The sequence below is a fragment of the Lithobates pipiens genome, unplaced genomic scaffold (assembly GCF_037356315.1).
Source record: "Lithobates pipiens isolate NorthernLeopardFrog02 unplaced genomic scaffold, aLitPip1_a1.2 Scaffold_27, whole genome shotgun sequence".
Lineage (NCBI taxonomy): Eukaryota > Metazoa > Chordata > Amphibia > Anura > Ranidae > Lithobates > Lithobates pipiens.
Window position 1 is genome coordinate 59,796,522 of NW_027507788.1, and position 17,620 is coordinate 59,814,141.

Here is a 17,620-nt window from a genome sequence, read left to right on the forward strand (position 1 = left end):
CTGCAATACCCTGCCAATACTCTGCAATACCCAGCCGTACTCTGCAATACCCAGCCGTACTCTGCAATACCCAGCCGTACTCGGTGGTACCCTGCAATACCCAACCATACTCGTGGTACCCTGCAATACCCAGCCATACTCTGCAATACCCTGCCATACTCTGCAATACCCAGCCATACTCGGTGGTACCCTGCAATACCCAACCATACGCTGCAATACCCAGCCATACTCCGTGATACCCTGCAATACCCAGCCATACTTGGTGATACCCTGCAATACCCAGCCATACTCAGTCATACTTGGTGATACCCTGCAATACTCTGTGACACCCAGCCATGCTTGGCCATGCTTAACCATACCCAGCAATGCTCGGCTGTACTCGGCCTCTGTATGTGGCCAGGCTGTGGAAGTCTCACACATGTGGTATGGCCATACTCAGGAGGAGTAGGAAAATCTATTTCTAGTAGTAGTAATCTATTTCTAGAAGTATTTCTAGTAGTACAATCATAGTGGCTGTTTCGATGCTTGATCATTCTTACGGGAGGCGAGAGGGGACATCCCCCGCCGCCCACCGGTGCTTCTACTGACTCACCGCTACGATCAAAGCCAGAATCGTGTTTTTTATTTTTTTTATTTCAGGCTTCCCAGTCTAGAGGTGACATGTGGGGTCTTATTGACCCTATATCTCACTGTAAAGAGGACCTGTCATGCCATATTCCTATTACAAGGGATGTTAGCATTCCTTGAAATAGGAATAAAAGTGATCAAAACATTTATTTTTCTTATATTCACCGACCGACCTAGCTCCTCTCTTTAACAAATGGGTTGTTAGCCTTATCACTAGGAGAATACTAGGCATAGTTGTAACACAACACTCAGAACTCTTAGTTTCGCCCAGGGGGGCGGTCCCTTTGGCTACAACCTTCCACCCTGCCATGCAGCCATCGGTTTTTTTTGTCTAGTAAAGGAGAAGGACCTAGGAACCCTGCGGGCCCATCGGTCCCTGTTTTTTTATGCAGAAGCTTGGCTTTTTGTGCAATATGAATGATCCTGTGATTAACTATCAACAGCCGGCTGGGTGACAGGCTGGATACCCTTATCCTTGTAGTCTCCCCAGTCCGGCCATCGAGCATGTGCAGGTCGTAGCTACTACTCGGCAGGCCACGACGAAACCTCAGCTCCAGAGGTGGTCAATGAACTTTTATGCTCCGGGCCATACATATGACTGGGCTACTGATGTCTGCGTCGCAGAATGCCGAGGCCGGGAGCTACCCTGTACTGATCAGTGAGTAGTTCTGTAATGGAATGTCTCCCAGCTCTTCAGGACTGGTAAGTACAGCTCTCCCTGCCCTGGCGGGGCTGAGCAGCTGGGCATTCCCTGGGAGGTCCATTCGGGGGTCCCTCGCCTCCCTCTCTTCATTCCTCTGTCCCTATCTTCCCCCCCAGGGGGATGGTGCATGTGATGATGAGCGGTGTATGTGTACAGATCCCTGGGGGCTCTCACCTGGGTTAGGGGGATGGCTGGCTGGTGGTGTCCTGGATCCTGCATGTTAAGCTCCCGGAAGGTGCCTGTGAGGGTCTGCTGTGTTTTTTGCTGCAGCGCTGTGTCTCTCGTCACATTCTGTCTTCTGTGCCTCATGAAGCTGGCCGACGGCCATTTTTGGTGTGGGCGAGGGCAGCATGTCTTTCTGAGCTTCAGGCGGCCATTTTCCAAGTGCTCTCCTATTCAGAACACTGGCGGCCATTTTCCGGAAGCCTGAACACGTTTTTCAGTGTTATCTAGCAGCAGCTTACATTTGCTCTCACAGCCATTTTCCCTGTGTTTCCTGTTTGTTTACTGGACGCTGGGCGGCCATTTTTATTGAAGCCTGAGCACGTTTTTCAGAATGTTTAGCGTCATTCTGACGGCTGCCACCGAGACAGCTTTTGTTTCCTCTGCACCTGGGAGCACTCGGAGTCTACAGGCACTACTTGTGAACAGCGCAGAACTCCTCAGGGTGGTGAGTCCGGCGGGTTAGAGCCCCTCAGTCAGCAGGAACAAGGAGGGTGGGACTGTCACTGTCCTAAGTCCCCTTCGGGTGGTAGACAGGGTAGGGTCAGCATGTCTTCAGAAACTGGTTTTTCTTCCCCGAAATCCAGGCAATTGCAACCGGGTCACCTGCGGACTGCGCAGTGCCCATGGACACCCTGAAGGCGGTCCTCAATTAGTTTGTTGCCAAGATGGAGGCGGTGCGTGGGAAGAAAGGTGCTAAAAAGTGGCCCCTGCCCTCAACCTGTCCTCTGGGGAGAGCTCTGACGCAGACTCGGGTCTTGCTGAGGCTGGTGACCCCTGCTTTGTCTTGTCAGACGACACTGACCAGCGGATCCCTCTGCTGATGTACCGGTCCCTTTTGGGTCCCAAAAGCCAGCACGTTCACCTAAGGTGTTCCCGAATCTGACTTATTTTGAAAAGTTCATTTACAAGGAATGGGGTCGCCCGCAATGGACCTTTTCGGTCCCCAAATACATGGCGGTGCATTACCCTTTTGAGGAGAGCCTTCTCAAAAAGTGGTCGGCTCCTCTGGTCGTGGACCCTCCAGTATCCAGGTTAAACAAAGAAACCACGATCCTGGTTGAGGGGACTCCTGCATTCAAGGATCCCATGGACAGGAAGGCCGAGGCAGTGGTTCGTTCCTTGTTTACGGTTGTGGGGTCAGTCGTACGACCAGTACTGGCATCCACACTTGTGTCACAGACACTGACTGAGTGGGCAAAACTTTTGCACCACAAATTGGGAGAGCAAAAGGTCTCCCCCCGTCTGCGTGGAACTAGTGGACCAACTAGTGCAAGGCCTTAAGTACATCTGTGACGCGGCCCTGGATACTCTTACTCTGCTATCCAGGGCTTCAGTGTCAGCTGTGGTGCTGAGGCGCGTAATTTGGCTGAAATGCTGGTCTGCTGACCAGGCATCCAAAAAAGCCCTGACGGATCTTCCCTTCCTTGGCCACCGGCTCTTTGGAGCCTCATTAGATGACATTATTAAGAATGCCACCGGTGGTAAGAGTACCTTACTCCCACAGACCAGGAAGGCTAAGGAGCCACGCCGTAGGCAAGGGCCCTCTTTTTCCGCTCACAAGCGGCTTTTTTGTCTGTCCAGAGCTTCGAAAAAACATCCCCAGCCCGACAGGATGCCCATGGATGGAACCGCAAGCCTAACAAGCCTGCGACTAAAAGTGCTACCGCATGAAGGTTTGCCCCACCCATGTCTCGGGTGGGGGGTCGCCTTCGGGAGTTTGCAGCCCGATAGTCCTCCCGGTTATCCGACCAATGGGTGTGCGATCTGATTTCCACAGGCTACAAGATAGAGTTTCTCTCTTGGCCGCAAAACAGATTCTTCTTCTCCAGCATACACGTATCCCCGGCACTACCAGTTTGTGGCTCTTCCTTTTGGTCTGGCTTCAGCCCCCCAAGTCTTTACCAAGGTATTGGCTCCAGTTTTGGCATTGCTGCGGCAACGTGGGATCACGATCGTGGGATACCTAGACGATCTCCTCCTGAGGGCATCTTCCACTTCAGAATTAGAGGAGAATGTGGCGATCACCATGCAGACCCTGCAAGAATTTGGATGGCTGTTGAACCTGAAAAAGTCGGTGATCGTACCGACTCAGAATCTGGAGTACCTAGGTTTGCTGCTGGACTCCAGGGAAGCGAGAGTGTTTCTCCCTTCAGACAAGCTGCAGACTCTGAGATCCGCGGTAAAACTGCTGATGAACCACAAGTGGTCGTCGCTCCGCTTTTGCATGCAAGTTCTGGGACTCATAGTAGCCTCCTTCGAGGCAGTACCTTATGCCCAGTTCCACACCAGAGTCCTGCAACAGGAGATTTTGACAAAATGGGACAAATCTCAGTTGTCCCTGGATCAACAGATCCAGGTGAGCCAGTCAGTCAGAGACTCTCTGATCTGGTGGTTGAGGTCCCCGGTGATTCAGTCCGGAAAATCGTTCCTTCCTCTGAAATGGACGGGGATCGCAACGGACGCCAGTCTATCCAGCTGGGCTGGAGTGATGGGGGTTCAGTCGGCCCAGGGCCTCTGGTTGACGGAAGAATCCAAGTTGCCGATCAATCTGCTCGAATTGACAGCGATCAGGCTGTGCCTCTCCACATGGTCGATGAGACTGCAAGGGTGTCCGATCAGGATCCAGTCAGACAACGCCACGCCCGTGGCATACATCAATCACAAAGGGGGAACAAGTAGCTCACCCGCTGCACGGGAGGTCGCTCACATACTTCGGTGGGCAGAGCAACACGTACCGGCCCTGTCGGCCATTTACATCCCAGGAGTGGAGAACTGGCAGGCGGACTATTTGAGTCGACAGATGCTGGACCCAGGAGAATGGGCATTGCATCCGGAGACATTCAGATTACTGTGCCTGAGGTGGGGTACACCAGACATGGATCTGCTGGCCTCCCGTCTCAATCGGAAGGTGCCAAGATTCGTGTCCAGGATAAGAGTTCCGTGGGCCGACGTGTCAGATGCGCTGGTGGCTCCGTGGGATCAGTATCAGCTGATCTACGCCTTTCCTCCACTGAAACTGTTACCACGTCTGCTTCGCAGAGTGGAATCTGAGGGGATCCCAGTAATACTGGTTGCTCCAGATTGGCCTCAGCGTCCTTGGTACACAGACCTGGTGCGTCTGGTGGCAGACACTCCCTGGCAACTGCCGTTGTGAGAGGACCTTCTATCTCAATGTCCGATTCTCCATCCTGCTTTACCATCGCTGGCTTTAACGGCATGGCTATTGAGAGCCAGGTGTTGAGGAACCGGGGTCTGTCGGACTCAATGATTCCAACTATGTTGAGAGCACAGGAATCATCTTCTCGGAAGATATACCATCGTACCTGGAAGGCCTACATCTCTATGTGTGAGGAGAAAGGATAGCATCTGCTCTCCTTTTCCGTATACAGGATCCTGCTGTTTCTCCAGCAAGGAGTAGACCAGGGATTGGCATTAAGCACCATCAAAGGGCAAATTTCAGCCTTGGCTGTCTTTTTTTCAATGACCTCTGGCATCGCACTCCTTAGTGAGTACCTTCGTTCAGGGGGTACGACATGTAGTCCCTCCGGTGCATCCACCTATACCCCCATGGGATTTGAACCTGGTGTTGTCAGTGCTTCAAAAACCGCCGTTTGAAAATATCAGGAAGATTCCCCTGTTGACCCTTTCCCAGAAAGTGGTCTTCCTAGTGGCCATCACATGGGCCAGGAGGGTTTTGGAACTGGCGGCCTTGTCCTGAAAGTCGCCCTATCTGGTTATCCACAAGAATAAGGTGGTGTTGCGTCCGCAACCGTCCTTTCTACCGAAAGTGGTCTCGGCTTTTCATATGAATGAGGACATTGTATTACCATCTCTGTGTCCTAAGCCGAAGCACCCTAAGGAGCTGGCCCTTCACGCTCTTGACGGGGTTAGGGCTCTAAAAGTATATTTGTCTGCCACGGCTGCTTTTCGGAAGTCAGACTCACTGTTTGTTTTGGTGGCTGGTCCAAAGAAAGGTATGGCGTTCTCGTCGCCCACCATTTCCAGGTGGATCAGACAGATTGTAGTACAAGCCTACGCCTTGAAGGGGCAGGTGCCCTCCTTTCCAGTCACGGCCCACTCCACAAGGGCAATCGGAATGTCTTGGGCCTTCTGACACCAAGCGTCGGTCGCTCAGGTGTGTAAAGCGGCGACCTGGTCGTCTGTCCACACGTTTACCAAGTTCTACAAGGTAGATGTCAGTGCATCGGCTGATGCCTGTTTTGGCTGCACAGTTTTGCAGACGGCTGTGTAGTTGCAATTGAATATGCAATATATATTTTTCCTGGTTTTTCAATAAAAACACAGTACTGTCATATTAATGTACTGTTGCATTACTCCCTCAATTTGGGTCTTGGGTGTTCACTCCTGTTGAAAATCAAATAGAGGTATCTCTGCCCCAGCCAATTAGGTGGATAAGGGAGGGTATTGCTGCATGCACTGGAAAGAGTTATTCAAACCCAAAAATTTAACTATTAAATGAAATAGTGCTGCGCAGAAAAAAAGGGGGGGCGGGGATGGGTTAAGAGGGTGGGGGAGGTAAGAGAGGAGGGGAGGAAAAGAGACTAGAAGGAAAAGAAGGAAGGAATAAAAGAGTACAGGGATTAATGTGTCAGAATTGAGGCTCATTCAAATCCAATAAACACAGAAGTGTAAAAAAAGTGATGTAAAGATACCGTTCACTACCTATCTATACAAGTAGACTAATTCTGGTGCAAAAGATTGGAGTGCACAATCAATAAATAAAGATCTCTGTGATCAAAATAAATTACAAACCAAAAAAACTATTTCATATACAGCTCAGAAAATGCCATAGAAAGTGCAGCATTGTGATAGCAAAAAATATATCTATATAAAGTACAAGTGCCAATAATATACTTGCAAACAATGTGCAAACTCTGCGATGCAATGTTGTAAGTGTCCGTGCAAGTGTGTAAGTTATTGAAGGACTGTACATTATCTGGACACTTTGCATCGCGGAGTTTGCACATTGTTTGCAGTGTTTGCACGTATATTATTGGCACTTGCACTTTATATAGTGTACAGGACTAAAAACCTTTTCCTTTTGTTTTTGGCTGCTGTAAAGCTATTTAAGTTTAATAAACCCCTTGTTGTGTGAAAAGCCTGTGTCCTGCGATCTACCTGGTCCCCCGAACATTACAAGTGGTGGAGAATGCGGGCAGGACAAAGTAACAGGCGTTTTTCTTACTATTTTTTTTTTTTGCATTGGATTTGAACTGACATTTAAAGGGACAGTACAGTGAATTTATGTCCTGGGTTAAAGATGCACAACTGTTGAAAGCTGAAACAATGGAGGCGCTAATTAAACAGCTCTCCTTGGCTAATATGCAAGCGCAGACTCGCCATGAGGAAGCTAATCAGCGCTTAGCAACCCAGCTGGAGGTACAAAAAACTCACCACAATGAGGCGCTGGCTCTGCAGCAAGAAAATACTCGCCTGTTGGTGGCCCAGTTAGCAGCCCAGCAAGCGACCCAACAAGGGGTTATGCAGGCTCAGATGGCTGCCTTAAAAGAAGCAGTGCAGCAGCTTTCTCAGGGCCGTGAACAAGTGGCCGTTGCCCCTGGCAACCAGGTGACCATAAGGGCAAGCCATTTTTTGCATAAATTATCCCTGAGTGATGACGTAGAGGCGTTTCTGGCTACATTTGAGAGGACGGCAGAGAGAGAAGGATGGCCCCAGGGCCAATGGGCCCGCTTAATTGCTCCTTTCCTCACCGGAGATCCTCAAAAAGCCTATTTTGACCTACCACCAGAAGACGCTAAAGATTATAAAAAACTAAAGGCAGAAATACTGGCTCGGTTGGGGGTGACTACGGCTGTTCGGGCCCAACGAGTGCACCGATGGAAGTATCATTCAGACCGGCCACCACGATCTCAAATGCATGACCTGGTGCAACTAGTAAAAAAATGGCTGCAGCCCGAAGTGTTGTCTGGCCCCCAAATTGTGGAGCGGGTTGTGCTGGACCGATACTTAAGGTCACTGCCAGACGACCTTCAACGGTGGGTCAGCCATGGAGACCCCAAAACCGTGAACTTCCTTGTCGAGATGGTGGAACGATATACAGTGGTGGAGGATCTGCTTGGCCCCGCCAAGCGTCAAGGGCCCAGTCTTCCACGGCATTTCCGACCAACTGCCGCCCTTTGAAAGGATGTCCCCAGGAGCCCTGGAACCAACACCCCGGAAGGCCAAGAGTCACACCCGTTACCCCCTCAGCGACCTGTTCCTGTTCGGAGAGGAGGGGATGTACAATGTTGGCGATGTCATGCCTGGGGCCATACTCGGGCCCACTGCCCATTGCAGGAAGAACCCATGGAATGCGGGGGTTCTTCGGAGGGGGTCTTTTTATGCCCATAAAGCGTGTACCACACATCTTGACCTTGGAGAGGGGAAATTTGAGTGTGAAGTCCAAGTGAACCACCACCCTGCACGGGCTTTGCTGGACTCTGGGAGCATGGTAACCCTGGTTCACCCTAGAGTAATTGGGAAGATCGGTCCGGTAAGAAAAATTTGACTGGTTGTGTGCATTCATGGGGACACTAGAGAGTACCCTCTCATCTCAGTGTCCATCTCCACAGCATATGGCACTGGTACTCAAGAGGTGGGGGTGGTAAAGAACTTGGTACATGACGTTATCATAGGACGAGACTGTCCGTTTGCAAAACTGTGGGGACAAGGAGAACTATCCGAAAGGTCCAGAGACTGGGAAGAAACTAGTCCCTCTGTTCCTGTTGTTGAGGGTAATAACCCTGAGATGCCACATGTTCATAATATGGGCCCAGTTGATAAAAATGCTAAGGATTTGGTTAATGGTGATGAAAGTAGTGCTGACACTGTTAAGGATGTCAAAATGTGGGGTTCACAGACCTACCTGAATACTGAGGGGGAGGGGAACCTTCCCCGCTTCAGGTAATGCTTGGGGAAGAGGATGAGGAAGTGGCCTCTACCCCTGCCTTGCCAGATTTGGGTGTTCCCCAGGGGGCATTTGGTACTGCCCAGATGCAGGACCCCACTTTGGCCAGGGCCCGGGAACAGGTTGTAGTAATAAATGGGGAGCCCCAAGAGCCAGGGGCTAATGAGCGGTGGCCACATTTTTCAATATGTAATGAATTGCTTTATCGGGTTACTAAAGTGAGGGAAAATGTGGTAGAACAATTATTGGTACCCCAACAGTATAGACGCAAGGTCCTGGACCTGGCCCATGATGATGTTTTAGGGGGACACCTGGGAGTTGAAAAGACGGAGGCACGGATCGCCGACCGGTTTTACTGGCCAGGCTTGAAAGCAGAGGTAAGGAGATACTGTACCTCTTGTCCCACCTGTCAGTTGACCGCTCCTGCGACCCATTTCCGGAGCCCGTTGGTCCCTCTGCCCATAATTGAGGTCCGATTCGAGAGGATAGCCATGGATATAGTGGGTCCCTTGGTAAAGTCGGCTCGAGGTCATTCTTACATACTGGTGATCCTCGACTATGCCACTCGATATCCTGAGGCACTACCCCTGCGGAATACCTCCTCTAAGGCTATTGCACAGGAACTATTCCAGTTGTTTACACGGACAGGTTTTCCCAAGGAAATACTCACAGACCAGGGCACCCCGTTTATGTCGAAGGTTATGGCTGATGTATGCAAACTGTTCCGGATTAAACAGCTGCGCACATCGGTCTACCATCCCCAAACAGATGGATTGGTAGAACGTTTTAATAAGACCCTTAAGTCTATGCTCAAGAGAGTGGTACAAAGGGATGGGAAAGACTGGGACTGCCTGTTACCAGCTCTCCTGTTTGCTATCCGAGAAGTGCCCCAGGCCTCCACTGGGTTTTCGCCCTTTGAATTGGTATATGGGCAGAGACCTCGCGGATTACTGGACTTTGTTAAAGAAGAATGGGAAAGTGAACCAATTCAGCATTAGAGTGTACTTGAATATGTCTCTAAAATGCAGGAGAGGATCTGAACTGTGATGCTGCTAGTTAAGGAACATTTACAAAAAGCCCAGGAGGCTCAACGACGGGTCTATAATAGGGCAGCCAAAATTAGGAACTTCCAAGTGGGGGATCGAGTAGCAGTGTTGATTCCCACCGTGGAAAGTAAATTCTTGGCCAGATGGCAAGGCCCTTTCGAGGTGGTAGAAAAAGTGGGAGAGGTAAATTATAGAGTCCACCAGCCAGGCAAGAGGAAACCCTACCAGATATATCATGTAAACTTGTTAAAGCCCTGGACAGACACGGAACCAGTGACCTCCCTGGCTAGTACAAAACTTGAGCCTCGGGTTGGGCTGGAGAGTGTCCAAGTAGCAAATACCCTGTCTAAAACCCAAAGTCAGCAGGCAAAGGAGTTCTTGCAGAGAAATAAAGAAAAATTTTCAGACTTGCCAGGGCTCACTAGTGTCATAGAGCATGATATTATCACAGAACCAGGAGTCAAAGTTTTTGTCCGGCCCTACCGCATCCCAGAGGCTCAAAGGAAGGCCGTTTCAGAGGAAGTAAAAAAGATGTTAGACCTAGGGATTATTGAGGAATCGCAGAGTAAGTGGTCGAGCCCGATTGTGTTGGTACCGAAGCCCAACGGTGCTCAACGGTGCAATGATTTCCGGAAACTTAATGAAGTTTCCCGGTTTGATGCCTACCCCATGCCCCGGGTAGATGAGCTTATCGAGAGACTAGGTCCAGCCAGGTATATCACTACGTTAGACCTTACCAAGGGGTATTGGCAAATACCGTTGACTAAGGCTGCTAGAGAGAAAACTGCTTTTTCTACCCCAGAGGGGAGTTTTCAGTACAAAAGGATGCCTTTTGGATTGCAAACTGCTCCAGCCACGTTCCAGAGAGCAATGAATAAGATTTTACGACCTCACCGGAAGTATGCCTCAGTGTACTTGGACGATATAGTCATTTTTAGCAAAGACTGGGAATCGCATTTGCCCAAAGTTCAGGCAGTGCTGGACTCTCTTTGGAAGGAGGGGTTTACAATAAACCCTGAAAAATGTGCTTTGGGAATGGAGGAGGTGAAATACCTGGGTTATATCGTGGGTAGAGGGGTAGTGAAACCACAGGTCAACAAGATAGAGGCTATACAGAATTGGCCCCGCCCCCTCACAAAAAAGCAGGTACGTGCACTCCTGGGCATGGTGGGATACTACAGGAGGTTTGTACCCAACTTTGCCACGTTGGCGGCTCCGTTGACCGATCTGACTAAGGGTCGGAAATCGGTCATGGTGGAGTGGAATGCAGACGCTGAGAAGGCTTTTTTGGAGCTCAAGTCGGCGCTGTGCCAACACCCTGTCCTGGTAGCACCTAATTTTTCAAAAGAGTTTGTTGTCCAGACTGATGCTTCCGATGTAGGATTGGGAGCGGTGTTGTCACAGGTTATTCATGGCGAGGAACACCCGATAGTCTTCCTCAGCAGGAAGTTAACACCGGCGGAGAAAAACTACGCCATAATTGAACGAGAATGTCTGGCCATTAAGTGGGCTCTGGAATCCCTCAGATATTACCTTTTGGGGGGAAGTTTAGGTTGATTTCTGACCATGCCCCTTTAACATGGCTGAGACAGGGAAAAGGGACTAATACCAGGGTTACCCGGTGGTTCCTGGCACTCTAGGAATTTAAATTTGTAGTGGAGCATAGGCCCGGGAGACTGCATCAAAATGCAGATGCCCTCTCCCGAGTCCATTGTTTGAGCTCCACTGTTGCCTCCACCTCCTTGGCGTTGGGGCACAGGGCGGGGATATGTACAGGACGCCGTGGCTGGGTCCTGGAAGGATGCTATATTTCCCCTCTATTTGGTTTGTGGTCTCTTTAAGGGAATAAAATAGATTAACCCACCTGTTAGAGGAAGTGTCTTTAAAAACAAGACAGGAAGTGATAGATGGGTGTGGAGGAGTGGAGAAGACATGGTGGATGGTGTTTGTTTTGGGTTGTTGCAGCAACAGACGGGGACAGCAGCGTCCTGCTTGGAAGGCTCCTGGCAGGGGAAGCTACCTGCCATCAAGATCAAGCACTGTTTTGATAGAGACAGCTATTCTGGGCTTTGCAAGTTGGTGAGACTAAAAACCTTTTCCTTTTGTTTTTGGCTGCTGTAAAGCTATTTAAGTTTAATAAACCCCTTGTTGTGTGAAAAGCATGTGTCCTGCGATCTACCTGGTCCCCCGAACATTACAATAACTATATATTTTGCTATAACAATGCTGCACTTTGTATGGCATTTTTTGTGAGCTGTATATGAAATTGTTTTTGGTTTCCAATTTATTTTGATCATAGAGATCTTTATTTATTGATTGTGTGCTCAAATCTTTTGCACCAGAATTAGTCTACTTGTATCGATAGGTAGTGAACGGTATCTTTACATCACTTCTATGAGTTTTTTTGCACTTCTGTGTTTATTGGATTTGAATGAGCCTCATTTCTGACACATTAATCCCCATACTCTTTTATTCCTACCTTCTTTTCCTTCTAGTCTCTTTTACTCCCTTCCTCTCTCCCCTCCCCCTCCCCCCTCTCTCTTACCCCATCCTCTTCCCCCCTTTTTTCTGAGCAGCACTATTTCATTTAATACAGTTTAGGATACCCTGTTTTTTTGTGGTGGTTTTCCACGCACTGTTGTTTTTTTTGTGGGTAAAGTTTCACTAGTTCCCACTTGCCACGGTGGATGAAGTTTTTGTGCTTTTTTCCCACCCCTCGTTTGGCACTGCTTGGGGACGTCCCATTTGTTACAGAGAGGAGCTGTGTCGGTCGGTGAATATAAGAGAAAATAGGATTTTTTGTACTCACCGTAAAATCCTTTTCTCTGTAATTCACCGACCGTCACAGCACCTATCCCTCCTTTTTATCTTTATGTTATACTGCTTGTTGACATACTGATGGCTGCATGGCAGGGTTGAATTGTTGTAGCTCAAGGAACCGCCCCCCTGGGCAGAACTAAGAGTTCTGAGTGTTGTGTTACAACTATGCCTAGTATTCCCCTAGTCATAAGGCTAACAACCCATTTGTTGGGTTGTTGTTGGGGGGGGGGGGGGGGGGGGGAGTGTCTAACTAAAATAAAGCAAAATGAAGAATACATTTTTTATTTTTTTTAAAGTGCCCCTGTCCCCGTGTGCTCGCATGCAGAAGCTAACGCATACGTAAGTCCCACCCACATATGAAAACGGTCACTGCGAACGTTAGAGCGAAAGCAATCATTTTTTTTTTCCCTAGACCGCCTGTGTAACTCAAAACATGTAACCAGTAAAAAACTGTTAGGCCGCGTACACACGGGCGGATTGTCTGGCCAACTAAGTTCGTCAGACAATCCGACAGACAGTCCGTCCTACTTTCGAATGAACGGACTTGACCACACACGATGAACAGACCGTCCGCCGAAAGCTTGCGCGATGACGTGTACGGCACGTACGACGGGACTAGAAATTCGACGTCCAATACACTGCAATGCAACCTTCGGCCGTGTAAATCCTTTCTGAGCATGCGCCATACTTAGTCCGTCGAACTAGCCTACTCACGAGCGGATTGTCCGCTGAAACCAAGTTTCAGCGGACTAAGTTGGACGGACAATCCTCTCGTGTGTACGCGGCCTTAACGTGTCGCCTATGGGTATTTTTAAGTACAAAGTTTTTGGCGCCATTCCACAAGTGTGTGCAATTTTGAAGGGTGACATGTTAGGTATCTATTTACTTGGCGTAACTTCGTCTTTCACATTATGCAAAAACATTGGGCTAACCTTACTGTTTTTGTTTTTTTTAAGCACAAAACAGGTTTTTTTTTGCAAAAAAAACTTATTCGAACAATTGCGGCACAAATACCGTGCGAGATAAAAAGTTGCAACAACTGCCATTGTATTCTCTAGGGTCTTTGCTAAAAAAAAAACATAAATAATATTTTGGGGTTCTATTTAATTTTCTAGCAAATAAATGATGATTTTTACATGTAGGAGAGAAATGTCAGAATTGTCCGGGGTGCTCCAGAATGCCTGATGGTGCTCCCTGCATGTTGGGCCTCTGTATGTGGCCACACTGTGTAAAAGTCTCACACATTGCCATACTCGGGAGTAATAGCAGAATGTGTTTTGGGGTGTAATTTGTGGTATGCATATGCTGTATGTGAGAAATAACCTAATAATATGACAATTTTGTGAAAAAAATCTTGATTTTGCAAGGAATTGTGGGGAAAAAATAACAACTTCAAAAAACTCCCCATGCCTCTTACTAAATAAATTGGAATGTCTTATTTTCAAAAAGGGGTCATTTGGGGGGTATTTGTTCTTTTCTGGCATGGTAGGGTCTCAAGAAATGAGATAGGCCATCAGTACATCTAGTGTGATCAATTTTCAGATATCGGCACCATAGCTTGTATAACTTTCACACATACAAAATAATATATAACAATTTGTACTTATTTTTACCAAAGATATGTAGTAGTATAAATTTTGGCCAAAATTTATGAAGAAAAATTACTAATTGTATAAATTTTATAACAGAAATTAAGAAAAATTCATTGTTTTACAGAATTTTTGGTCTTCTTTCTTTTATAGCACAGAAAAACCCAGCAGTGATTAAATACCACCAAAAGAAAGCTCTATTTGTGTGAAAAAAGGACAAAAATTTCATATAGGTACAGTGTTGCATGACTGAGTAATTGTCATTCAAAATGTGAGAGCACTGAAAGCTGAAAATTGGTCTGGTTATTAAGGGGGTTTAAGGGTCAAGTGGTTAATGCCCTCCTTGCCCAGTCCATCAGTTTTGGTGTGTGGCCATCTCTTGGCAGGTTTGCTGTTGTGCCATGTTCTTTCCATTTGGTTATGATAGATTTGATGGTGCTCCTAGTGATCATCAAAGAATTGGATATTTTTTTTATAACCTAACCCTGACTTGTACTTCTCAAAAACATTGTCCTTTACTTGTTTGGAGAGTTCCTTGGTCTTTGTGGCAGTGTTTGGTTAGTGGTGCCTCTTGTTTAGGCATTGCAGCCTCTGGGGCCTTTCAAAAAGGTGTGTATATGTAATGAGAGATCATGGGACACTAAGGCCTCATGTACACTGCTTCTGGTAAATGGACGTTTAGGAGCAGTTGAAAAATAGTTATATGTATGTATTTTTCTAATTTTACTTCACCAACTTAGACTTTTGTGTTCTAATCCATCACATATAATTCAGATTTAAAAAAAAAATAAACTAAAGGCTGTAATGTAACAAAATAGATAAAAAGCCAAGGGGGGTAAATACTTTTGCAAGGCACTGTACATTTTACACAGGCCCTGATTTCCTTAATGCACTCTATGCATTCAGTTCTCCCTTCAGCCCCCTCTAATTACTTAAATGAGCCTAATCTCGATCCAGGTCTGTGCACAAGAACAGCGCTTTTTCAGTTCTCACTCTCCTCACTACACAAAGAGGCAGCAGTGGGAGGCACTGGCCCCTTGCTGCCGTCTTTTTTTGCAGGCAGTGAGGAGGGAGAGGGGGAACAAGTGGCTTGCTATTGGGGCACTCGGCATGGGGGAGAAGCTAGGAGCACTTTGCAGGGTACCTGAGAAGAGGAGGATTGAGGCTGCTCTGTGCAAAACCAGTGCGCAGATCAGGTAAGTATGACATTTGTTATTTATCAAAAAAAAATCCTTTAGAATCACTTTAAAGGTTTTCTTTGCAGAGGTTTTCTATAGGTGATTTCACTTAATACCTATAGCAGTTTTCCAATGACAACGCCTCTTTGGGAGCCGATAGTTTGGAAAAGAGAATATGCATGTTAAAGTATCCAAGGAGTTGTGGAAAGAGTGTTCAGTGTGGGTTGAGCAAATATTAAAGCAAACATGGCTTTGATCTTCTTTTAATGTTTTATTTTTCCCCCTTTTTTAGGATCAGTTTGAAGCACAAATAAAACAGGTCAAAAGTGGAACTAAATTAGGCAACCTTCCTTCAATATTGGCTCCAAATCTGCCTCCCCCTCCTTCTGATGTAAGTGTAATTCACTGTTTACTAAGTGCATCATTAAAAACTCATGTCACTGATTTTGGTAACAATGGGAGGGAAATAAATGCATAGAGCTGGTCAAAAAGTTCAGCAGCAGACAAAATCTTTTTTCAACTATATTTAAAACTTTGTTATTTTACTTTGCAAAGAGTGGGGAAGAGTCAGTAACTCTGGCGTGTTTTAATTACTGTCTGTTTCCCTGCACACAAAGGCAATTCAAACTTTATATGTCTTTGTGACTAAGTGACCATTTTCATAGAGAAAGGTTGCTACGTTTTATCCTGGTTTTGACAGGTATCCTGTTCCCACTTCCAGGAGTCCGGACCGTGGCCCGTGACATAATCGTGGGGTTCCCTACTCCTCTCCCTATCGCCGGGCCAGTAGAAGTGAGGAGCAGGGCCTCGTGTATGCGCATTAGGGTCCACGGCATGAAGCCGTAAGGCTACACTGCCGGGTATCCTTACTCACGATGGCGGTGGCGGCAGCACCCGACAGCTGGCGGAAACATCAGCTGCGGTGCCTTTATCACTGGACACCAGGACAGGTAAGTGTCCTGTTGTTAAAAGCTAGCAGCTGCAGTATGTGTAGTTGCTGGCTTTTATTTTTTTTGGACGGAACACCGCTTTAACAAAATTTGTTTAATACGTGTTTATTAGAGATAAACAACAAACATGTACTGTAGAATCCACATACAATGCCCAATCCCACAAACCAGGGAACAGGATTATCAATTGGCATCAGAGCATCTTGGAACCAATACAGTAAAGCAATAACGGAAGTGCCAGTGAAACAAACATTCTGGAAGGCATGAGCAAAGTGCACAGAACTGATATAAGGACCGGGCATCATGTTGTCTATCACAGAAACTGAGAAATGTAATTAAAGAACAGGAAGAGGCAAGAGAGTGAAAAGGGGAAAGAGAAGAAGAGGAGAGTCAGGGAGGGGAGAGAGAGGGTGAGGGAACGGGGGCCTGCGTGATAACATTCAGCGTACGCTGCTCAGTGGGGTTGCGCTAAGATATCTTTGTAGAATGTAGTGGAGGTAAATTCCCTCCAACAAGACCAAGTCAAGAGGGTTTTTTGTGAGGTATTCTTATTGGTATGAGTAATGTCCTCCATGAGGTGAACTGCCGCAATTTTATGCATCCAGTTTTTCAGTGACGGGATCTTGGGTTGACCCCAGTGGGCAGGAATGAGTGCCTTAGCTGTGTTCAGCAGGTGGGGGATGATGGAGCGTTTGTACCAGCCCACCGGATCCATAGTAGCATGGAAGAGAATGGTCCAGGGTTCATTAGGGAGGAGGATGCCAGAGATACGTTGTATAATCTGGATGACGCTAGACCAAAACGGCTTAATAAGGGGGCATGACCACCAGATGTGTGCATGAGTGGCCTTGAACCCACAGTTCCTCCAGCATAGTGGGGAGTTTTCAGGGAACATCCGGTGTAATTTCGCTGGGGTGTAGTGCCATCTGGTGAGCAATTTGTAATTAACTTCAGCCATTTGTGTAGCAATGGATGAGACATGAGTTAGTTGTAGTACCTTCCTTTTTTGTAGGTCTGTGAGGCTTGTACTTAAATCTTCTTCCCATTTAGCCAGATAGGGCGGGAATGAGTTGTGGAGGAGTCTGATGAGGGCCTTATAGAACAACGAAATGCAGCGTAAGGGAGGGTCCTTGGGGTAAAAGACTACCTCAATTTCATTCAAAGTCTCGGTACCTCTCAGTGGTTGGGGCAAGGCCCTCAGGAAGCACTGTAAGTGAGCATATCGCCACCTGTCCAGGAATGTAGCTGGTTTAGCGCCGAGTATGTCCAATAAAGACTTAATGGCAGTGCTCCAGAGGACCTGGTGTAGCATCAGGGGCCCATCCGAGGACCAGGCACAGAAGCCCGGATCTAGCAGACCTGCTAGAATGTACCGATGGTGAAGAAGTGGCATTAGATGGGAGTTGTAAGACCAGGAGCACTGTTTGTGTAGGTTGTCCCATATAGCCAGGGTGGAGGAAGTAAGCGAAGAGGTTTCAGTGCCAAGGTGTCTGTGTATTCGAGGGATCCACTGTGCAACCGTGAGACATGCCCCACACAAAAAGTGCTCCATGG

The 17,620-nt window shown here is 47.6% G+C and overlaps 1 protein-coding gene across 1 annotated transcript in view; it reads left to right on the plus strand.

Annotated features, from left to right (window-relative positions):
* Positions 1-17,620, plus strand: part of RNF214 (ring finger protein 214) — a 155,795-nt gene that overhangs the window by 102,263 nt on the left and 35,912 nt on the right. Inside the window, exon 10 of the mRNA XM_077456988.1 lies at positions 15,409-15,507. Coding sequence (XP_077313114.1) covers positions 15,409-15,507 — 99 coding nt within the window. The remainder of the gene's footprint in view (positions 1-15,408; positions 15,508-17,620) is intronic.